Below are 24,572 nucleotides of genomic sequence, written 5' to 3'. Positions count from 1 at the left end.
CTCTCTCTCTCTCTCTCCCTCTCTCTCTCTCTCTCTCTCCCCCCCCCTCTCTCTCTCCCTGTTCCACTGTGTAAACTCAATGTCCCTCGCTGACCTTGAAGCATGGCATGAAACTTGGCTTGTCTGTTGCCTACAAAATCCCCTCCCTTCCTTTTTCTATACCCTCCATTCATTCCTCTCTCTCTCTCACATCATCTCCAGTTACACACACTCATATCCATCCTTTTGGGTGTTGTACACATTTTATCCCAACTTGTTTTTGGTGTGAGCTTTTAGCACAACAAAGGTGTCGGGTTTAAACATGATACACTGGCTGTGTTCCTTTTTTTAAACTGTTTGCTCTTCAACCATATCTGCCCAGCGGAGAGAATAGGTGGCCTTTTGTCAAACGCCTGGAGTCCATTGTGGAGTCTGTTTACAGCATGCGCTTCATCGGGGCCTGCAGGAGTCGTTCACAATCACAAGATTAAGCACGGCACACATTGTCATCGTCGAGAGCCGAGAGGTCTTTGAGAGAATTTCCCCGGTGTGTCAGTCTCTTGGTTTAACGGCCTCCCCTTGATATAATTGAACCTCCTCTCAGTCCACGAGGCACAATGAGCCACTGTCTAATAGAGCAGACCATCTGAAAAAAGGGTGATGTGAGGGAGAGCAGGAGGAGGAGGAGGGGAGTGAAATTCCAACTTTTATCAAAGTATGCACTCGGGAAAATATTTGTCTCGTCTTTTAGACTCCACAGCTCCGGGGGCTGCCGGGCGGGCCGGTTACAGACGTGCGATAAGATTGGCGCTGAGCAAACATTTACCTGAACTAGTCCAGTGTGATCTCAAATAAAGTGTTTAATCAGGAAGCTAAGAGTTAAAAAAGAAATCAGTTTATGTTTAAACACGACCTATGTCTGTGCATGAGACTTTAGAAATAACTCAGCTCCTGCAGCTCAAAGTTACACACCTGCATTAGATTACTCTAAAAAAAGCACCTGACAGCTTAATTGCTGTCCTCTTCTGCCATCTAGTGGTCAAAGCAACAAGGTGACCCGGTGCAGTCGCTCTACCTCTGCAGTGCTGTCACAGTAAGTTAGTGTGACATTCACAAAGCCGGTGCGCCTCAGCGTCACACATAAGACCCGTAGCATATCGATCCCCACAATCACCGACTGATGGTCCCACGTGTCTTGCAGAAAAGAGGAAGTAAGATGCATTGAGAGAGCTGTAAAAGTAATATTCTGCATGCAACATGAAGAGAACAAAGGCTGCTGGTATGAAATAGAGTCTTCTGAATTGTAGGTGGGAGTCTGTGGAGGGTTAAAACAAAAGTCTTTGGGACTCTGACAGTCAAGGTGAGCTCCTCACTGCTGCAGCAGCCATCTGCCTCTGTCTCACACACACACACACACACACACACACACACACACAGCATGCACTTCAAGTATACAATCATCCAAAACCACCTAAAGATGCACGTGCATGCACACCCTCAAACACATACAGATACGGGAATATGCACAGATGGATTCACATATTAGACACACACACACACACACACACACACACACACACACACACACACACACACACAGAGCAGAGGGATCACAAGCAGCCTCCTAGCGACCTTCGCTGTAAAGCTGCTCGGCTCCAGAATAGCACTGCAGCACTGCTCTGCACAAGGATAACGACAAAGACAGGTGACGCTGGTTGGTCTGGAGGCCGACAGCTGTCCGTTAACGGGGCACTGGCTTCAGGTAAAGACTGAATTAACATCACAAACTCTTTGATGTTGGACCAGGTTCAATTTGTGTCTCGCTATGAGCCTGAATGCAAAGAGATGTGTGTGTGATTTACAGTACGAGGAGGCCTGTATCCTCGTGTCCTTTCAGATAAAGATGCAGCTCTTGCCCTATTTCAGAGCAGAGTGGAGATAAATAGAAATCAGAATGATACGCAACAACAAACGTGACCCAGATTCACCGTCACTCGGATTCTTGGTGAATCATTGAACAGTTCGACTGCATCTCAGCTGTCAGCGATGTGAAACATTTTAGGATGAAGGCCAAAAAAAAACACCTGAACATGAGTTTCTAAAAACCAAGTTCATAAATCTGCTGCTCCAACAGACTCAACTTTTTCTGGTTTCTGTCTTTTCACCAGATGTTTGAACCTGCTAGGCCTCAATATGAATGGAGCATTTTCCAAATAAAACATGTGTGATATGCCGATATTATTCAGGACATCAGAGCATGTGTACAGTGACTTCAGAATATGCGTCTCAATAGAGGTTTTTACATCACTTTGCAACACACAGTCTTTCCTGTTTACAACCAGCTCTGAGCATTGAACACAAACCAACTAGCTGATAGTTTGTAAAGCTGGAGTAGAGATGCCCAAAATAAAAGCCCCCACGACCTGTCAATCACTGTGTGGCCCCGCCCTAAAGCATCCCCTGCTTTATGGTCTGTTTGACTCTAAATGGACCATAATGTACTAAATGAACATCATGCTGTATTGAAGAAGACTTGAAACTAGAGATTGAGACCATAAACTCATGTTTACAATGTTTACTGAGGTAATAAATCAAGAGAGAAGTAGAGACATTTTCTCATAGACTTCTATACCACCAGAGGAGTCGCCCCCTGGTGGACACTAGAGAGAATGCAGCTTTAACACATGAAGCATCGGCTTCACTCTGCAGAATAAGAGGTTGCTGCCTGGAGATAATATGTCAATGTTGTGTTTAGTTTGCGTCCGTTGCCCCCAAAGTGGCCAAAAAAAATCCCGAGAGAACTACCACAGTAAAATTCATCGAGACCACTTGAGGTGCTGCTCACTCACCTCGGTAATGAGAAGGACGGGTTGCTGTACCAGCTGCTCCCCAGCTGCGAACACCCTCTTCCTCTGGGCGGCGTGTCGTCCGAACCGCTGCTCAGCCTCTCACTGGACGGGGCCCGGGTGGCGTCCGAGTCGCCCGTCATGGTGAAGATGGAATCGGAGATACTGGGCCTCTCGTCGTGGGCCAGCGGGGCGAAGCTGAGCTGCACGATCTGCCTGGCGCTCTGGCAGACCGGCCCGTGGATGGCTGGGGTGAGAGTGGGCAGGTCAAAGGTCAGGACGGTTTGAGTGCTGGAGGTCAGCAGCTCCTCGCTGTCCAGGCTATTGTACGATGTGCCTTTGGCCCGGTGAGACTCCATGATGCTCTCAAAGTGGCGGCTGAAGGTGTCCTCCGCGGCGCAGCGGGGACCGGAGACCAAGATGGGGGATTTCAGGGCCGGGTGGTGGTTGTCAAAAAAAGTTTCCATTGGTCTGGACAGAGAGAGGGGGGGGGGGGGTTAGAAACACTGAAGCAACACAGATGTGTTTGTAAAGAAAAGTTTGAATGTGCAAAGAAGCATCTAGACCAGTGGTTCCCAACGGGGTCCACCATAGATCACAGGGGGTGCGGCGAGATTTGTCTACTCTGACATTGTCAAAACTAACTTAACTCATAATAACACACTTCATAAGTCAAAAATAGGAGTTCACATTCTGTTTAAACCTTGTATTTGTGCTCAGCGTCAGATAAAGATGAGTAGTAGTATCATACTATTTGTGTATAATTAGAGAGAATGCCGCTTTAAGTCACTCCCGCATCGACTTCATTCGGCTAAACCGGAGGTTGCCGCCTGGTTGGGAACCACTGATCTCGACTAAAGGACTCTAACTGTAGTTCCTATAAAGACAGGATGAAATGTGCTGTTCTGTTAATGATGCCACCCAACTTGTTTACAAGCTACTCGAGAAATAGGTTAGGAGTGAGATCTAAATCCAGATCAAAATGCAGGTCAGGGGGAAGATCCTGCTTCCCTTTGTGAACTCCTGTGTGTGTGTGTTTGCATGTTTTGTGGTGTGACTGTGTGTTTTCACGTTTCACCTCTTCAGCAGGTGTCCAAACACCTCTGGCTCCTCCTGAGCTGCAAACTGCTGCTTCCTGTTGTCTCCTTGCATCCTCACACTGGCCCAGCTCACCATTTCTTCCTCTTCTTCCTCCTCCTCCTCCTCCTCTTCCCCATCTCCCTCCTCCTCCTCCCTCCCCACTCTTCTCTCCTCCACCTCCACCCCGTCCGGCCTCCCGTAAGCCAGACCCCCCAGCGGACTGCTGCCCGTCCCCGAGGTGCCCTGCACGCTGCGGTTGCTCCCGAACGCCGAGTCGCCGTCGTCCTGCTCGGCCAGCAGCACCTCGTCTATGTCCGTCTCTCGGTAGCAGCGCAGCGGAACGGCGTCCAGGTCGGTCTCCGAGTACTTCAGCGTCCGACGAATGATGCCCGTTTTGGGCGAAGTGCCGATAACGGCCGGAGGAGGCGTCACCAGCTCCACCTCCACGTGCTGCACCTCGTGGTTGGCAGAGAGCAGAGGGAGGGAGGACGGGGGAGTCGGGGTGGGAGAGTCGCTGGAGTTACCGCTGGGGGGAGCGGTGGAGGTCTCCAGAGCATCTGAACATGGAGAGAGTCAAACATGTGACTGGCTATATTTGCTAATTCCCTGTTGTAACTGCACAGAAAACATATTCAGATCATCCCTTTGATCTAATTGGTCCAGAAACATAACTAAAGGCCGAGTTTGAAACCTCAATTCTATTTTGGTACCGACCGAAATGTCCCCAAAAACTTGAGTAGCAAAGAGTACAGATTAAATGTCACTTGAGATCCATCATCTTTCTTTAAAAAATGTTTTTTCAATATTTAGGGATTTGAACCTACAACCTTCAAACTGAGGTGTACTTTCTCTGCCAACTGAGCTGTTAGGACTCTGACAGATTTCCCACATTTTAGATTTAAGGTGCAATTTCAGGGGGTTGCTCAACATTTGCAGGCGTTCACAAGGTTTCAGGTGAGGACAATGGACATGCTCTCACTTTTCTCTCCCCTGCTAGCGACCTCCTTAGCTGGGGTCCCGAATAAAAACTCCCACTTGGCTCGAGCGATCCTCTGACAATGGAGCGAGGGAACCGGCGCTGCACAGCCGCTGTCCGTCTGAAAGACACACACACAGACACGCTGAGAGGCTATAGAGGAATGAAACAACATGTTGGGCAATATGCTTATTCACTTAGATTGATACTACTCTCATGTCTGTGTACATGAAGCTAAAGTCAGTTAGTCAGCTTAGCATTAACTTTGGAAGCAGGGTGGAAATAGCGAGCTCCCTCCAAAGTAACAAACATACACCAAACCATTTATAGCTCACTGTTTAATGTGTTATATCTAATTTTTTCAATCTTTACACAGAAATATAAAAACAACAATTTGCGGCTTTAAGGGGAGTCACATGCTTCACAAAAGTATTATGCTGAGCATATGAAGACACCTGCATGTAACTCCTCATAAACAGAATACACCGTGTTACATAAGTGCAATTTAGAGATGTTGGGAGATGGATTTTAGTCGTTTGGAGAGAGCTAAGCTAACTGGTTCCTCCTACTTCCAGTCTTAATGCTAAGCTAGGCTAACAGCTGAATGTTTCCAGCTCCATATGTTCTCATTTAACTCTAAAGAAATTTCCTAAAATGCCAGAATACTCCTTTAACTCTAAAAGAAAAAGTGTGATTTGTGGTTTGTCCAGTGCCCACCTGTATTCCTGAGGTGGCGGCGCCGGTCTCGTTGCTCTGGTGACTGGACTGACTGGACTCGGGGGACACACAGTCCCTGTCCCCCAAGCTGCCCGTCACCCCGCTGGAGCTCCGCGAGGACGACCCTCCCATCGCTCCGTTCTGCTCCGCCTCACCCGGCTCTTCTGCCCTCTGCTGACCCGCCTCATACCCCTCCATCTCATCGTCCCGACCTTCCTCCTCGCAGTCCTCGTCCTCCTCCGGAGAGTCCAGCACCACCGGGCCCAGAAGAAGGATCTCCCTCCTCCTCTGCTCCGCTCGTTTCTGCTGGGCGGTGGGACTGAGCGGCCTGCGACGGGGATTGGGTTGACGATCGGGTGTTTGGTCGTCGCTGGACCCAAATCCAGCCTCGGGACTCGGCCTCGGGCTGTTCTCCAGCTGATTCCCCCACTGCTGCCTGGACGTCCAGCTGACCGGTGTCTCCTCGACGCTCTGATTGATGAAGAGCCTGCGGGCGAGCTCAGTGCAGTCCCCTCGCTCGAAACAGCTCAGGTCTCCTCTCTTGTCCAGCCCCGGGGAACAGGAGTCCCTGGCGTACTGCGGGAGCTGCCGGCGATGCAGCGTTGGGGTATCCGGTGCTCGGAGCTCAGCTTGGAATAGCCTGGGGTCCCTCATGGGAGAGCTGAGCTCAGTTGGAGGATGAGATGGACGGAAAACACGCGAAGGAATGGCGGGGGAACCTGTCGAGCTCTGACGCTGGGACTTCTGAACGCAGTCCTCCCGGTGCGTTTGATATTTAGTGCGGGAGTTCGTTTCGTGCGACGTCAAGATGGAGTTTTGCGGCTGGTGAGAGTCGGTGTTGTCTGTTTCTGGTGCGTGTTGGTCGTTTAAAGGGATGTTCATCTTAAGTGTTTTCTTAGATTGTTGTGCGTTGGGAGCTGAATTGTGAAATTCTCCAGTGGGATCACCTAAAGCGTTGTGCAATGAGGACCTTCTTGCCTCTGTGAAAATGGAGGATGCTTTGGTAGCCTCCTCCGCTAGCCTGCGGGCGACTTCAGGGCTATCAGCTGGAGAGGAGGATTTACTGTCACTTAACTGGTTCAAGCCCTCAACTACATTATTGCCAAGTTGGAGGAGTGCTTCCTGCGGTGAAGTGCTGGACCTCTGAACATGTCTTTTGACGGCTGGACTTCCTGCCACAGCTCGGTCCTCTGCCGACCAGTGAAGAGGGCTCTGGGACTCGACGCGGGACTGGGAGGATAGCTGGTCTGACGCCGGGCTCCGGGGCAGCCCGCAAACCGCCTGGCTCCTATCTGGGAAGTGGTCTTTGAGGTTTACACTGATGTTCTGGCGCTGAACGGGCGACCCGACCCAGGACTGACAGCGCGGCTGCTGGTTGTAGTGTGAGGATGAGGCTTGCTCAAGTGCATGGGCCAGTTTGATCCGCAGTAGAGGGGAGCCAAACTCCTTCACGGCCCTCTGGGTAGCTGCCCTGCCGATGGGGTCCAAGGCCGGTTGGCGAATGCCTGGAGTCTGCCGGCGACTCCCTGGAGATCGGAAAGTCAGCTTGGGACTGGAGCTGCACGATGAATCGGGACTCCCAAACCAAATCGGGTCGCTGAACCTTTTACGAAAGTGAGATGGCGTGGATCTTTCCTCTCTGGTCCCCCGCTCGCACAGAGAGCTGCGGGGACTGTCCAACGCCTTCACGTTGGACTTCTCGATGTAGCTGAAGGTGACCACGGACCGCGTCCCGTCGGCGACCTCGTCCTTGTTGAACCCGCGGCAGTTCGGGGGAGTGTGAGGGACGCTGACCTTTCCGGAAGAGGGCATTATCGATGGAGAGCGGACTGCAGACGCCCCATCACGTGGTGCACTCCGGTGCTTGGCGACCGTCGGGGAGCCTCTGGCCTGCTGCAGCTGGAAGCTGCTTCTAGAAGGAGACCGGCTGCGTGTGCGGTCCTGAACCAGACGGTGAGCCGAGGAGGTCTTGGCGACACTCGTCTGGCTCGCCAGCTGAGACAGGAGCTCCGCTGGGCTGTCCTGAACCGAATGCCCCTGAACGATCCCTTCCTTCCCTCCGCTCTGATCTGGGGCAGACCTCACTTCCACATACAAATGAAGGACTTTCCCAGACTGGGACATGACACCTCCTCTCTGGTCGTAATGAGGACACAGAAATGGAGCAGAGAAAGAGAGTGATTGACAGACAAAAACAAAAGGTCTTCTTTGTCCTCTTCCTCTTTTATATGTTTGTTGTTTCTGCTGGTGGTGCGTGTCAGTTTATTTTTAGGCGGTCTTTCTTCTCCCTCCCAGAGCGTCTGTGTGCAGAGCAGAGACACACAGGCTGAACGGCCAGAGGACAAACGTGCCCGAGGGACACCTCCAACTGCTCCCTATTCTTCATACCTGTGCATTAAAAAAAGAAAAAGAAGGATCTGTTATCTTTCGTGTCCTCAAGTGACGCTAGACGCAAACAGGATATGCCGGTATTTGTGAAGCACGCTTTAACTTGTTAGTGCTGTTTTCTGATCTGTCACCAGCACGTCCACAACAGATTCAAAAAGAGGATCTTAAAGCTCAACTAGCTCCTCTGGAAGTTGAAGAAAGAAACTCTTATCACAGAAACGTCTTCATTAATCTCTGTTAGCTGGAGCCTCTTTTTTCCTCTTTATTGAGCTGAATCTCTGACTCAACTAAACTAAGCTGAATCATCTCCAATTGTTCTGTTTTGCGCTCACGCAGAACGACTTTCCACGCCAATGAAGCCACGGACAACAGAAACAAAAGCAAAAAGAGGACGGTGAACTCCGTTCTGCTGCCAGCAGCGACAGCTTGGAGCCGCCGTATGGCAGCAGTGGGAGAGAAAGTGTGCGTTGAAAATGAAAGTCGACAGAACAAAGAGAACTTGTGAGAGAGTTGGAACGACTTTCCCTCGTTGACCCCCGACTGATGTCCCCGCCCTCGTCTTCAAAATAGACCAAACTCAATCTCAACAATCTTTTCAGTCTCACGTAGGCCGATTCTTAACTAATTTACCCGGGCCTCTCCGCGTGGAGTCGCAGCAACTTGGCCGTCTGATTAACCTTTTATTTTATTTTTATTCACTGTGGATAAATAAAAGTAAAAAATGCTCCTCTAACAACTTTTACCGCCTCTGCATTTGTCACACTCTTATCTTTTCACACCTCAGAGCTAACGTTCCCACAGATACACCATTCACAAAATAAAGGCCTTTGTCCAGCTGTTGGTGGCTCCGCGGGGCTCCATTGTCTGTGAAGGTGTGAGGAAGACGAGGAGGCTCCTCGGCTGCATCATAAAGGTGATGGTGGAAGCCACTGGACTGATTAGTAGGTATCATTTGTTACCACCAAGAAAGAGTACTTTCGTCATTAAAAAGATCATTTCCTCTCTGGGAGCTGAGCATTTAAAAAACAGAAACACTGACGTTGTATTTAGGAAAGTAAACATTGTGATCGGTGTTTTCAGCTGCATACGGTCAAGCACTTGACGACGTCATAAATGTGTCAGAGCCGGTCGAGCGATGGATCCACTGGGATTATCATCACATATGATTTGATGCCACTGAGAGAAGGAAGTCGTTGGGACTACACGTTAACGATTCTGGGAAAGAGCTGATGGGCCTGAACTTCATTTGATCCATTGGTTCATCTTCTGAGACAGATGTTGATGGGAGCAAGTGAGAGATAAAGACGGGTGAGAGAAAGAGCACTGGAGATGGATGGAGAGAGAGCAGGAAACATAAAGAGAGAGAAACTAGTGTAGAGTTACAGGAAGGTCCACGTTAGAAACACACAACTGCAGATGTAACACAACCCGCTTCCTAGAGACAGTTTAAAGGACCAGTTCAGCTAAAACACTAAGGGACACATTCATCTTAACTATAGCGTTATCAAAGTAAAGTCTTTATATGTTTATTGTAATATTCAGATTAAGGTGATTGTAGACTTGAAGGGGAAGCAATGAAAGAAAAGATGTTTATTTACGTGGACGAAAATAAAGAAGGTTTCTATACTTTACATGGATCAAAAGTGAACTTTAAATCTCAACCTTTAAGCCAACACAGAGGAGAAAGTCCTTAAAATGATTACTGGTCAATCTGCTGAGGATGATCAAGTAATACAATCAGAAAGCTCCAGAACAGTTACTAAATGGACCTTGTGGGGAGATTGTTTTGACGAGTGTAATAATAAATTATGTGAAAGGAATGGCCAAAACTATTCTACTTCTTTAAAAAGGTTTCATGGTCAAATCAGACGAGGATAAAACATTCTAACAAGGCCGTTCGATCTTACTGCTGCAGGTTGTTGGGGCCTAAAGGGAAAACCTGCAGACACACTCAAACGAACTGTCAACTAAAAGCATCTTTCATTGTTTCTCGTTGGCTGAAGTGTCACAGACATCCTTGGAGGAACAAGCTTCTGATATTTTGCCAGTAAGCGTGAAGAAAAATGGCTTTTTGCAATGAAGTCAATCTTGCAAGCGTGGAAAATGCAACACAACACAGGCTCGTCGTGGCAGTTTGTGAAATAGTCACGAAATGCATTCTATTTGTTTTGTGCACAAGGTTAAGGTTACGTGAATTGACCGTTTTTTCGTGTCTGGACAATTTTACACTTAAAACGTAAGCGAGTTATTTATGGGAAGACATTACATTACACAACGAATGTTAGGTTTATGCAACAAAACACAACAACAAAACCACAGCGCGGTGTCGAACACCACGTAGTTGAAGGTTCTGGGTTTCTGGACCCAACCACCATACGTGGTCTTTTTGCGGTCCTGAAACGTTTTTGTTCAACCATGTAAAGCACAAAAGAGCTGTATTAATAAAGTTAATTATCAAAACAACACGGTAAAGCACAGCAACACTGTCTATCAGAAGTATCAGGTATAAAGGAAGCCTGATTTAGGATTAGTGCACAAACACAGAGGTTTATATACTGTAGCTGTACTTCTATTATTGTTATCCTAATGTGTTATCTGCTCGATTGTTTATAGGAATAAAGAGTATTTTCCCACCTTACGCTACGCTACGCACCTTACGCTAGTTAGCATGCCGGAGTCTCGTTCATTATCGGAATTAACCAGACAAATCGCTCCACCAACTAAGAACGGCCATGCCACGCTACTGTACTAGGGCAGAAATATAAAGTTAACACTGGATCTTAATACAGTAGCTGTTGGTCTAAATCTAGACGCTAACTCCGGGGTGCTGCAGTGTTTCCCACTCTGGTGCCCAGGTGGCGAGTGGTAATGGGAAACAGACCAGAAGGAGGTTCTGGTGATCCTGCATGAGTTCATCTGGTTTCACCAGAATCCGACCCGGTGGCTCCGATGATGAGCATCAAGAATAACTCTATAGAAACAGACCATCTTCTCTCTGATGGTCTCTTCACTGATGGAGGTCTGATAGAGGATCAGGACTACACTGAGACTGGTTCAGAACCAGTTAGAAGCTCCTTCTCTAAACAAAACAAAAAAGGCCACAGCTGCTCGATATTGATGACTCATCCTCTTGTTGTCCTTCTGGGTCACAATGACACACACACACACACACACATGGATAAACTCCATCAGGTCTTTGCTGAGTAAAATCACACAGGTAATTAAACCCCAGGCAGCATGTGCAGCTCTAATATTAGCTCCCTGGATACAACGGGACTGCGGGTGGTGGTGGGGGGGGGCACATGCTAATATTAGCTCTCAGCCTGCATGTTGCTGGCGCTGTGCACGAAGAGCTATGTCTGCAGCAACATTGTGCAGCTTTAAGTAGCAGCACACTAAAGAGATTCAGAGGGTTTTAAGTTAATGGGTGACGAGGGACGTTCACAGTGCAACACCCGACCCCCGATCATCCACTCACGACTATTCATTTCACGTAATATTAGGTTACATCACACTGTATTTGGCAAAGCTGCCTACTCGTGCAAATTCCCGATGCACGGCAGAGGGCTCGCTGTCATGTACCCAAAAATATGCTCGACGAGCTTCCACTCGCACTTGTGAATCTCAATCACAGGGTGGAATCAAAGAGGCGAGCGTCTTTGGTGGGGGGGACTTTTTTGTTTTGCGTTTGATACAAGGCTGTCTCTCCTCCCGAAGACACATTCAGAGAAAGAAGAAGAGAGACGGCTTCCGCTGACTCATGCAGAGGCGCAGAGAGTGTGTGAGAAGAAAGATGCAGAGCGGCTTAGTGCCGGAGAAAAGACGAGAGCACACTGGACGTGACCTTGCTGCTTGTACTAACTCCTCCGTGCACCACCTCGCATGCGAGCATTACAAAACAAGTGTAAACTCTGCTTATCTGTACATCACATAACGTGCAGCCTCTCTCTCACTACGGAGCGCCGGGTCACTCTGTTTCCATTCAGCATATTTTTAGTCGGTTGTGGGATATTTAAAGTGAGGAAATGTGCTATTTTGTGTTTTGACAAATATGCTAAAAGACTCGACTCTGAGACTCAAAGACTCACTGAGATGTGAGATGTGATCAAATTGTTCAGGAAATTGTTCTTTCACGTCAGCTTTAGTGTTGGTCGTGTTTTATGCAAAGACATTTTTTATTTATATCGCCGAGAGCTGATCAGTCGTGTGGACTAGATGTTCGCTGCATCAGAATTTATCTATATCATTTATATATAAAAACTTTTTTGGCGCAATTGAGGGAGTTTTATAGAATTTAGCTGTTTTCATGCAGCTTTTCTAATCGGACACTTCAAAGTGCAACTAAAAATACGTGAATGGAAACACAGCTCATGACACGTTGTCTTACGACTTTAACCCTTTCACAGTGTGTTTACACTTCATGAAAGTTAACTAACATTTTGGACGCCTAGAAATGATTTATTCAGCGTTCGGTTGTACTTAGCTCCACCCTCTCCTGTAAAAACCAAGATGGCGGCTGTCGAAAACAAAGAAGGCCACGGCCAAACAAAGATGGCGACGGGCAAAATGGCAAAACTCAAAGCTTCATCAATCGGAAGTCTTTTGGCAATTTTTTGGAAAGTTTGTGCTGCATTACAATAAAAACCTGCTGATTTCAAACATTTCCTTCAAAATGAAGACGGTAAATTGACATCAAATTAATGCAAAATCAAACGTGTCGATGCAATGAATTGAAATCCACTGTTACACGTTACAAACTCTGCACACTTCAAACTCTGACTGATAAATTGTGTTCGTTTTGTCTTACAGTTTGACCACAGATCAGATATCATATCTATATATATCAGATCTAGATACTGTAGATATATCAGATCATATCATCAATTCATAATAATTATGGCCAGCCCGAGCGTTCAGCACATTGTTGATCCCAAAGCGACTCACCTTAAACACTGGTGGCACTGCGTGTTCTGACACGCTCACGTGGATTATACAAAAATAATATAATGCAGTTCCCTCATTTCACTCACAACCCACACAAACAACACACACACACAACTGAGGAGTTTTTGTTTTTTTCCTGCCCATTAGACACCAGTTTCACAAGTCTAACACCATGCACATCTGGAGCATCTGTATCATGGTGCAAAGCTGTCAACCAGCTCCGTGCTCGTTTATCCACATCGACTCCGAGCTGGCAGCAGTGAAACCGGACACGCTGACAGATAGACGCAAACACAATCTTCTCAATCTCACACTCACCTCTCCTCCTCTCACAGCCGCTTCCATACAGGATTTACACCTCCCACATGGTTTGTCTTTGGCTCATCCTTTCTGCTAGTCCTTCTTTCCTTCACTCTGATCTTCCCTCCTTCCTTCCTTCCCTCCAGCAGAGCAGTGCAGACCTGTCCCACCAGCACAGCCAGCCTCCCCTCCCCGACCACCAACGCTCACACTCAGCCAGTTAGCAGGCTTGTATCATTTAGCCCCCCCTTTCCCTCCCCTCTTGCCTCTTTCACATACATGCTGAGTCAGTGTGGAGAAGTCAGCGCCGGTATGGGGAGGTGCTGCAAGGAAGGGAACGTGCATGAAGACAGTGGGGGGAATGCTTAAAGGTACAAACTGAACCCGTTTCCATGTGGGACGCAGGTCAAAATAAATGTTACTTTTTGGGGGGGATGTCGTGTGCTGTACAGATTGTAATGCTGTCTGAGGCAAATTTGCGATACAAGGCGGCAACGTCCAGGTCTGAAAAGTGTCTTTAAAACTTGCATTCTCTCTTATGTCCACCTGGGGGCGACTCCTCTGGTTGTATAGAAGTCTATGAGAAAATGACTCTACTTCTCTCTTGATTTATTACCTCAGTAAACATTGTAAACATGAGTTTATGGTCTCAATCTCTAGTTTCAAGTCTTCTTCAATACAGCATGATGTTCATTTAGTACATTATGGTCCATTTAGAGTCAAACAGACCATAAAGCAGGGGATGCTTTAGGGCGGGGCTACACAGTGATTGACAGGTCTCTACCAGAGGCGTATACGGCGTCTCTACGTCACTCCTCATCAGTCCAGATATGGTCACTTCCTGTTCGCTGGTTGCAAAAACAAGATGGCGACGGCCAAAATGCAGAAATTTATTGAGTTGAATGTCTAAAGCTGGACGTCTCATCTGATTTCTTAACAAAAATAAGAAATACAAAGTATAAACATTGAATATATGTATTTATTGATGTAGAACAACATTTCATGTGATCAGTGGCGGAATGTAAATTTTACTCAAGTACTGTACTTAAGTACAATGTTGAGGTACTTGTACTTTACTTGATTATTTCGATTTAAGGCTACGTTGTACTTTTACTCAGAGATAGATATTGTGCTTTTAAATCTACTACATTTATCTGAAAGCTTTATTTACTTTACCTGATATATTTACAAACCAAATAAAATGTTCCATTTTCTGGACAATAAACAAACTAATTAACAAAATAATTAGCTTCACAACCAAAGAAAATCTTCCTTCTCTACCTACAAAATGAGACAGAACCAGTAGCAGTACTTTGTGTTCTTCTGCTTTAACAACATTCAGATGTTATGTAACATCTATATTTGGTACATATAGCAACGTCAGTGTTTTAGCTTCATGTTATTTTCTGTCAGTTTTTAAATAATTCAATAGAGTATACAGCAACATCATGAGAGTTACTCTTAATGCAGCAGGAGAAAATGCATTTCCCATTATTCTATATGACAGATATTCAGTCAAAATAATGTTTTTCTTTAGGGAGACCGAAAAAACAAAAAATAGTGACATATGTGAGCTTATAGGGTCTTAAATCATCATCCTTCTCACTCCACTGAAATATTAAAGAGAAGCCTAAAAGCAAAAAAACAACAACTCTCCTTTCACTACATGATGACTCAACAATAGCTATAGGACTTGTTTCATAAATATAAAACATCAAATCCCTGATTTACTGAAGGTTTCTACACGCAATGTTGTGTTCATGACCAAATCCAAGCAGCTGTTACGGTTAAAGACGCACTGGGTGTTGAACTAAAACATTTTGAGCATCTCTTTCCCATGAGATGAGATTCAAAAAAATACATTTCTGTCTGAGGAGACATGTTCCATATCGTCATATCTGCACCGTGAAGTCCATAACTTATCCATTAATGTGCTTTTGTCACTTTAGATCATGTGCATCTTGGATGAAAGATTGATTGTGATGCCAAAAGAATCTGTTTACATGGATTTTCTCCAGTAATTTATCATTAAATTAAATCAATAAATGTCATAATCTAATACACCGAAGAAGAACTATTTCTTTAAACGTGTCCTTGATTTCAGACAGAAATGAATAGAAGCAGCTTCTCCTTTCTAAGCGGTGAACATCAATCACAAAGGTCAGATTTGAACAGTTGCAGCTAGCTAGTAAATTAAGCTAACGTTACCTCTATGAGTTTGTTTAAAACAACTTTTTAAGACTTTTCATGTTCCCAGTTGACTCGTTTTAGAACAAGGACACTTTGAAAAGGATCTTAAAAATACGCATCTTATGTTACACTTCTGTTGTTGTCGGCTTCAAGTTGCTCGTGTAAAAACAATGCAAACAACTCTTATTTGGTCACCTTTAAATAGAGGTTGACTGCCTGAACGAATTAAAGTTATATAACTACTATATAGCTGCTGAGGGTACGACAGAGGTAAAGGAGAAGGAGACAGGAGGGAGGCAAAGAAATAAACTGTCGGCATGCAGACACATTACCGGAGGGGAAAGGTCAAACGCTAACAGACATAAACAGATAGAAGTTTAGATAGAGACGTAGACACACAAACTCACACACATAGCCACAGAATGTCCCACATTAAGGAAAATAAACACACATTAAAGGATACATTTGGTGCCGTTCTTATTGTCAACAAATCCAAATCCTGATATTGCTAACAAGTGTGTGACTGAGACGACTAAACGTAATCTCTGGAACACAATTCTGCTTTCATCTTTGTGGTGTAGCTCCTTTATAACGTTTGCTTTTTACTTCTGGAGATTGTATTCAGGCTTCGAAAATCATACAAGTGGTGTTCTTTTGGGAAGATTGTTTTTCTGAACAAAACCTTTGACTATCAGAAACTTGTTTTTGAACACAGTGATTATTCTCCGCAATAATCCAAAATCCAAAATCCAATGCAAGAATCCTCTTGGCTTTTTGCCACAACCAATTGAACGGAAGTGACCGTATTTGAAATGTGGAGGAGTGACGTAGAGTCGCCGTATACGTCTCTGGTAGTGGCAGCGACCTGTCAATCACAGTAAGCCCGCCCTAAAGCATCCCCTGCTTTGTGGTCTGTTTGACTCTAAATGGACCATAATGTACTAAATGAACATCATGCTGTATTGAAGAAGACTTGAAACTAGAGATTGAGACCATAAACTCATGTTTACAATGTTTACTGAGGTAATAAATCAAGAGAGAAGTCTCATAGACTTCTATACGATCTATTTTTGCCATCGGAGGAGTCGCCCCCTGCTGGTCCAGTGGAGAGATTGCAAGTTTTAAAACACTTCCACAACGGCTTCACTCGGCAGAACCGGAGGTTGCCGCCTGGAGGGAACCGTTGAGATCCTAACTTCCTGTTGGCCTACAAAAATACGTCATCATTTGTGTCTTAATGACATAATCTTGAGTTTTAAGTAATTGTGGTGATAGTTGCACCTGTAAAGCACACAGATCGATAGCAGTTAAGTGTTTTTATCCTTTGACCTGTACTTAGCACTTGAAGCAGGCAGCTCTTTTGTCTAAATGAAGCCACTGTGGAAATGTTAGCAAAGTGTTGCTCTCAACATACAGCATCCTCCAGTGTTGAGGATGACGTCTGACTCCAAGTAACAATATCTGCTAGTCAGGTCCTCTAAGAAGACGGATCAGGAAAGCTCGCAGCTAAAGCAGCTTATATCTATTAATACCTTGAGTTTGGAGAAGTTTGACAATGACATTTAAAATCTGTCCCATAAGTCTGGTTCAACAAAGCACTAAAGTCAACAGTTTCCCTCTGTGTGGGTGAAACAGGTGAAGGTGACAGGCGGAGATCAGCACCATCCCATCTCTGCAGACTGCACCAAGCAGCACCGAGCCAGCTTTTAAGGAACAGCTGTGTCAGCAGTCTTGAGGCGGATGTGGCTTTCAAGCAGCCGGTATGAAAAAACGAACAACATCATGACCGCTGTCCTATTCCAGACAAACAACGTTAAGGACAATCAAATCAAAAGATGATGTCGATTGCCTCCGTCGGTCGACGGCGATCTTTGTGGGTGAACTTGAGAGTCCTGCAGCGACAAACAATGGCACTCATTGATTGAAGGGTTTTTAAAAATAAACTCCTCGGTGGGATGAGAGAAGGATCTCCTCTTTCAGTCCGTCCTTCACTCACAACTATCGTTCTCCAAATAAGTCAAGTCAAGAATATACAGAAGCCTACAATTTAAATAATCAACCGGTACCAATTTTGCTAAGCAATTTACAGCCACTGGTTCCAGCTTCTCAAATGTGAATCATTGTTAATTCAATATTTTACACTATTTTTCATCCTAGGTCTTCTTTTAATTAATTCATAATTTGATTGTGCCCATTCGGAGCTAATTGGCCATTTCTATATATTTGATTTTATTGTATTAATTTCTTTGTCTTTTAAAAAAGTTTTCCTGATATTTGTTAGTCAATAATTGCCATTTTTACAATTGCCACAATTCTTAAAAGATTCTGGGAAAAGTGACTCCAACAAAACACTGTGATTGGAACAATCAATCCTAAATCTTTCCAAATAAATGTAAGTTTACATAAATTCTTTCAAATGCTCAAATATTTCTGTATTTGTTGAATCTGAGCGAGCGTAAACACCTGGATTAGCTGATGTAGCTAAATGCTACTGCATCTACTTCTGGGGCAACATTCCAGCTAACCAGCTAACTAGCCGCATGCTAGTTTGTTTAGCTACATATGCGAGGATGTGGATCAATGTTGATTCATCTCATCGGCATTTAACTACGTGAGAACGTCTACGCTGACAATGGATTTGACGGACGTAAACAAACGTGACATGTGAGCGGCTCCTCAATGTCTTCATTCCTGTGTGTATCCATGTTTTATACGAGCTGCTGGATCAATATTGCTTTCTACAGTACAATAGTTCTTAATGCTAAAGTTTATCACCGGTTGAAAGTTTACTATAACAAAAATTGACACGTGCAAAAAACTCATGGACAATATGTCCATCTAGGATTCAAGCCATAAAGACACAATCCAGGATATTAACTGTCTCTGTTCATTTATCTCTTGGTTTTTGTGAAATATGTTTCTATTTTTCTGTATTTTCATTCATAAAGAATCTGTCTCTTCCTCTTCCTGTAGAATGTAAACATAACACGAATATATTCAACCAAAGTTATTCCACCATCCAACAACGCTGGACTCTTACCTTCACAGCAGGTATTTTCTTTTTTACCTGAATCTAAACAGTCAAAACATTTAGAGGTGCATTACAGAGCTTGTGATTTATGTAACTACTCCTCTACTGAGCTATCACTTGCTGCTGGAACACTTAGCAGGACATTGTGGGCTATCGAGCATCAGAACAAAAATCAATTACTGGCAACGAAATGTTACCAAGCAGCCAAGGCTGAAACCTGTATATCCCCCAGACTCATATTGCATTCTGAGTGACCGGTGTGAAGGTGTTTTCGGCATGTAACGAGGAGTCGGGAGAAAAAAAGCGCCTCTACAACAGATTTGCGTTTCATTAATCACACCGGATCCAGGCCGCCGCAAAGCGCTCCATCTGCACAGCGGCCAACATACAGGGAAAAAAAACAGCCTCACAGATTGGAAGCAGCTAGCAGCAGACGACCGCTCATTATACGGACACGCAGCAGGATTGTAAAATGCTCGCCATCATCACACAAATACTAGAAAAAAAAGGCCCTTTCTCACCTCCTAAACACTCCCACCATCACACCTCGCATCCCTTGGCTTTCAGCGCTGGATATTATGAGCAGAAAATAAACCCTATAGCTCCTCACCACGGCTTCACTGAGGCACTCTTCTTTGAAAACAAAACGGCAAACAAAAGCTGTGAGAAAATGATGACAGAGGCAGTGAAGACGGGCTGGTGAGAGAGTGTAGGAAGAAGTAAAGGAGACAGAAACGGTAACTCAAGACAATTCACTAATGCTGTTCTCTCAGCACCATTAACAACACAAGTGTAGCAAGAGGGCTCAGTCTTCCAATGAGAGCCGATGGGGACCAAACATTGTTAGCGCTAACCACTTTGTTTTCACAGCTCGCACACAGACATCTGTGTGTGTCCGGCCTCCGACAACACAACCTTTTATCCTCCGACGAAAGGAAAAGCCTGCTGGTGTTTCTGTATTTATTTTCAATGCATTTAATGAGAAAAGCAAAACCAACAGTGAATGTAAGTACTGACAAGTATTGTGTGCGTATCAACGCCTGATGTGTGAAGAGGAACCTCTTTGTTATGTTCGGTAAGGTACAAAACGAGGCCCAGGTTGTCAAATACAGCTTGGTTGGCGGTCCTATAGCTATGACGCTCTATGTGAACGTTGTTATGGCGGGAGAAAAGTAGATACAGACACTTTTAAAAGTTTGTATACGATGAAGACGTAGGAGGCGGCAACCTCTAGTTCTGCCCACAAACTGTATATAGGAAGTGGACGTAGTCATCGTGACGTCACTCATTAGTTTGCGGACTGTCCTTTTGAAGCCTTGAGTTCGCCATCTTGGATTACGTCCGTCGCCATGTTGTTTTTTTTTGCAACCAGTGAACAGGAAGTGACCATATTTTGACTGAGGAGGAGTGATGTAGAGATGCCGTATATATGTCAATCACAGTAAGCCCCGCCCTAAAGCATCCCCTGCTTTATGGTCTGTTTGACTCTAAATGGACCATAATGTACTAAATGAACATCATGCTGTATTGAAGAAGACTTGAAACTAGAGATTGAGACCAAAAACTCATGTTTACAATGTTTACTGAGGTAATAAATCAAGAGAGAAGTAGAGTCATTTTCTCATAGACTTCTATACAACCAGAGGAGTCGCCCCCTGGTGGACACTAGAGAGAATGCAGGTTTAACACACGAAGCAATGGCTTCACTCTTCAGAACCGAAGGTTGCCGCCTGGTTCTGCCGAGTGAAGCTAGTTTCAAGTCTTCTTCAATACAGCATGATGTTCATTTAGTAAATTATGGTCCATTTAGAGTCAAACAGACCATAAAGCAGGGGATGTTTGGCAACGGAAGTACGGCGGAGTGCAACAGCTTGTCAAGCTGTAAGGGCGTTAAACCACCAAAGATGGAGAATTCAACCTAAACAAGTTGACTTTCCAGATCCGTGTGCTGTCAGCGAGCGGGTAGATTTAGATCTTCAGGAGGAACCAGGCAGGGAAGGATAGTCCAGAAAGCATCTCGAGATGGTTGAACACATTCTTCTTCTCCTGATACTTCAGATGCTGAAATTGATGAAGTTTAAGTTTTGTATCTTCAGTGTGACAAACGCAAACAGCTGGACTGAAGCTGATTCCACAGAGAGACGCTCTGACAAACAGATGTGTGTTTACTGTGTGTGTGTCTTTCTTCTCTCCAGGAAAGGTGAGAAGAATAGAGTATTTTTCTCCCCTTTTAAACCCAGAGGACGAGTCTAGACGGAGCCCCAGATTCATAAACTGGGGGGGGGGGGGGGGGGTTTGAGTAACCCCCCCCCCATGCAGCTCATGTCCTCTGTGAGCTGCAGAGAAGACACTTTTCCTGCAGTGTCATTTATCATCAGGAGCAGCATGCGGATCTGATTCTGTCAAATATTCAATTGTATCTTCAGTGAAAACGAACGGGTTGGTAGGTTTGATTGTTTGGTCTCTAAAGTGACGAGACATCGTGAAAATGTTTCTGTCTGTGAAAGGAATAAAACATGTTTTATTTTCCACATAAACTAATGTGTTATTAGGTTTCCCCGATTGAATGTTTGTTCTCCAAAATGACGACAAATTGTGAAAACGTTGAATGGATAAAATGTGCTGGAGAACAGTCAATGTGGCTTAAATAAGGCTCAGACTATCATGAAAACTGTCACTCGGTTGTTTTAGATTGTAACAAAGTATGTTGAATGCTTTACTAATAAACCAAATATAACTCATGAAATAAACAAAACAACCGCAGTAAGACATCACTATTTCCTGCTTTCATTCACACATTAAATCTTATTATTCTCAACAAAAACAAAAAAAATCATTTAGAAGACACTGTTCAAAAACACAGCAGGTCTGCGCTCACCTGTATGTCTCTTGTCCTCAGGTGCCGACAAACTTATCTGAAACCCTTCTCACGTACACACACTCACCTCAGAGAGATTTTAAAAAAAACACACACTCCGTGGTGCCAACTTCTCCTGCCCAAGGGCGCAACTTAGCGGCGGCTCTGCGGGTCAAAGACAGCGGCTGTTGGTGAGGTGTGTGACCTTTATTTCTCTGCATCCTACAGGTCCGGCTGGCTGCGATGCAGTGCTCTCTCTCTCTCTCTCTCTCTCTCTCTCTCTCTCTCTCTCTCTCTCTCTCTCTCTCTCTCTCTCTCTCTCCAGTACGTGGCTCAAGTTGTGCACTTAACACCGCATGCATCCGAGGCTGCAACACCACCACCACCACGCTGCAAACCAGCCGCAGCTCAACATAAAACACGTCATTCCTTCCGCCGGAGCTCGAAGGTGCGGTGTGGCTTCATAAAGGTGCCAGTAGCCTACTCACCAGGAGATGTGATGCTATCTCTGCAGCAGCGGCGTCTGTCTGCCGGAGATGATGAGATGCTGCGAATGAGACACTGCGGTCCACATTTATCCGCTTCTGCCTCGAGATCCCAAACGCGCGCTCGTGTGTGTGTGTGTGTGTGTGTCGTGTGAAGTGATGGTTCTGGTTCAGACGCGATGCTGTGAAGTGGACATGTAAGTCCTCGTCGGCTCGATCGAGCTCTCAGACATCCCAACTCCTCCACTCTTCCTCCCTCCTCTTCTTCTCCCATCCAGCCTCCTCTCTCCTCTCCTCTCCTCTCTCCTCTCCTCTCCTCTCCTCTCCTCTCTCCCTCCCCACCGGGCTGGGCATGCCCAGTGTCTGCCTCCTTCTTTATTACCAGCTGGTGAAACTGCTTCAGTGGTGGGAAATATATCCAAGACTCGTGTACTTTTTTTGAGGTACTTGTACTTAACTATTGTATTTCCGTTTTATGCTGCTTTATATACTTCAACTTCTCATCTCAGAGAAAAAAAATATGTTGTACGTTTTGATTTGGGAGACATATGTATTCTGAATATAATAAGAACAGCAATACTACCACAACTACTTATATTACTACCACTACAGAAATAATAGTATAAAATACGATCCATGGTCCTTTGGTATGTTTTACGACAATATTAGAGTGCTGCTCGCATGTTAATACATCAATAATAATAAACAAATAATATAATAATACTTGCTAAAATTCGCACCATGAGTACTTTTTTACTTTGTGATACTTTAAGTACATTTTGTTGCAACACTTATGTACTTTTATATTAAAGGAAGTGTGTACAATTTATGGGATTCACAGAATTGTAATATAATATTAATAAGTGTGTGTTCTTTAGTGTATGTATACCTGTAAGTATGAATCGTTGTGTTTTCGTTACCTTAGAATGAGCCGTTTATATCTACATACAGTACGCCATGTTTCTACAGTAGCCCACAAGGGACAAACCAAGCACCTGCTCTAGAGAGGGACATTTGGTTTTCATGTTTCCTCATCGGATACCTTCGTCCTACGACATGATTGGCACACTGGAGAACTTTCAGTTGGTTGTAATCTGCAACCTCACCACTAGATGGTGTCAGATCCTACACACTGTCCCTTTAAGTAAAGTTTTGGATGGAGAACTTCTTGTAACGTGTATTTTTATACTGTGCTATTGCTTATTGTATTTACTTGTAATAGCCTACATTGAAAAAATATTTCTTCGGTAAAGGTATTTAAGTACAATCAGTAAAATGTAGTTAAGGTATTAAAACTGTGACTGTTTATCAGAATAGTTGCAGATTTCCGGTCACTCCATGTTTCAGCTTTTACAATTTAATGTATTTCGTGAGCAGAAATCTTAATTTGTAAAGAAACTAAAGCTGTCAGATAAGTACCTCCATTGGTGATAAAGGCAGAAACATTACACAATGTATAAAAATACTGCAAAAGAACAAACACACATTTGCATCCTGTCACGTTGACTTTTATTTTTGTGATCAAATTGTGTCACATTTACTTCTACACATATTCAAAGTACAACAGATATTTAGTTTGAAGTTGATCTAAAATCATTCTGCATGCACACCGTCAACAAAATCTGTTTCGTTGTTTTGTTTTCATAATGACTAATGATTTCCACGGGGAAATAAAAACCTTAATTGATTAAAGTAATGCTGAGTCACCTTTAGATGTCCACGAGTTTCCTCTCGATGTCCTCCGGAGTGCACTGTTGTTGTTTATGTGCGATAATGAACTCGTCTTCATATCACTGACCTGAATGTTAATAGAGACAGGAAACACTGTGTGGGACTGAGCTGCACTACAAAGACTAAATGAAGAAACACCTGCAGTATTTTGGTCAAATTGAAAAAAGATGTAATCTTCTGGACATCTGTTTTAGTATGTACATATTATTATGCCATAAAATGGTGTACTTTATTTTGAAAAAGCATGTAAGATTTGCAAGAACTAGAAGACAGGTCAACCAAACACACGCTAATTTATGCTAGCTGGTGAGTTAGCCTTAGCTGTGGGTTAGCCTTAGCTGGTGAGTTAGCCTTAGCTGTGGGTTAGCCTTAGCTGGTGAGTTAGCCTTAGCTGTGGTTTAGCCTTAGCTGGTGAGTTAACCTTAGCTGGTGAGTTAACCTTAGCCAAAGGTAATTTCCCACTTTCTTTTTGTGTTTTTCTGTATTATAAAAACAATATTGATGCTCCACCATCTTAGAAACTAAGTTTTTTCATACCACATAATTGAGAAATTGGCTAAAACTAATCATAATGGACATAGACAAATGTGCCCTAATAATAGTTTGTTTTCCCTTTATGCCGCCGCTGATGGTCGTAACTGTTTGCTCATGCTCATGCTTGTCTAATCTGTTGAGCTCATTTCCTGCCTGGAGCATCGGTGCCAATTCACTGGGGGGAAATGTGTTTAGATCACAGCAGTTGTGTTTGTTATAATTCCTGCTATAATCCCTGAGGATGAGTCCTACTGAAGCCAAGTGATGATTTAGAGATATGGTTCAGTAGCTTTATGTAGCGGGCATCTTTCATAACTTGTTTAATGTTGTTGTCCTTTTAGCTTCATGGATTGATTACTGAATAGGCCTATTGGGCACAGAGCCAGGAGCCCAAACCCCAGATCCCCCCGGCCTTCACCAACCAGGAAGAGACTCAACAGGACCACCAAGAAACATAAAGCGACTAAAAAGAGAAACAAAACAACCACAAAGAAACATAAAGCGACTACAAAGA

The 24,572-nt window shown here is 44.5% G+C and overlaps 1 protein-coding gene across 1 annotated transcript in view; it reads right to left on the bottom strand.

Annotated features, from left to right (window-relative positions):
* LOC116381110 (uncharacterized) overlaps positions 1 to 22,087 on the bottom strand; it is a 65,861-nt gene extending 43,774 nt beyond the window's left edge. Inside the window, exons 1-5 of the mRNA XM_031842951.1 lie at positions 21,797 to 22,087; positions 5,599 to 7,986; positions 4,885 to 5,002; positions 3,904 to 4,462; positions 2,829 to 3,296 (exon numbers count right to left, since the gene is read on the bottom strand). Coding sequence (XP_031698811.1) covers positions 2,829 to 3,296; positions 3,904 to 4,462; positions 4,885 to 5,002; positions 5,599 to 7,722 — 3,269 coding nt within the window. The 5' untranslated portion in view covers positions 7,723 to 7,986; positions 21,797 to 22,087. The remainder of the gene's footprint in view (positions 1 to 2,828; positions 3,297 to 3,903; positions 4,463 to 4,884; positions 5,003 to 5,598; positions 7,987 to 21,796) is intronic.
* Between the last annotated feature and the right edge of the window lie 2,485 nt (positions 22,088 to 24,572).

The sequence above is a fragment of the Anarrhichthys ocellatus genome, unplaced genomic scaffold (genome assembly GCF_004355925.1).
Source record: "Anarrhichthys ocellatus isolate YVR2014 unplaced genomic scaffold, GSC_Weel_1.0 scaffold4, whole genome shotgun sequence".
Taxonomy (NCBI): Eukaryota; Metazoa; Chordata; class Actinopteri; order Perciformes; family Anarhichadidae; genus Anarrhichthys; species Anarrhichthys ocellatus.
The sequence above is the reverse complement of the archived record's forward strand: the minus strand, read 5'-3'. Positions and strand labels throughout refer to the sequence as shown.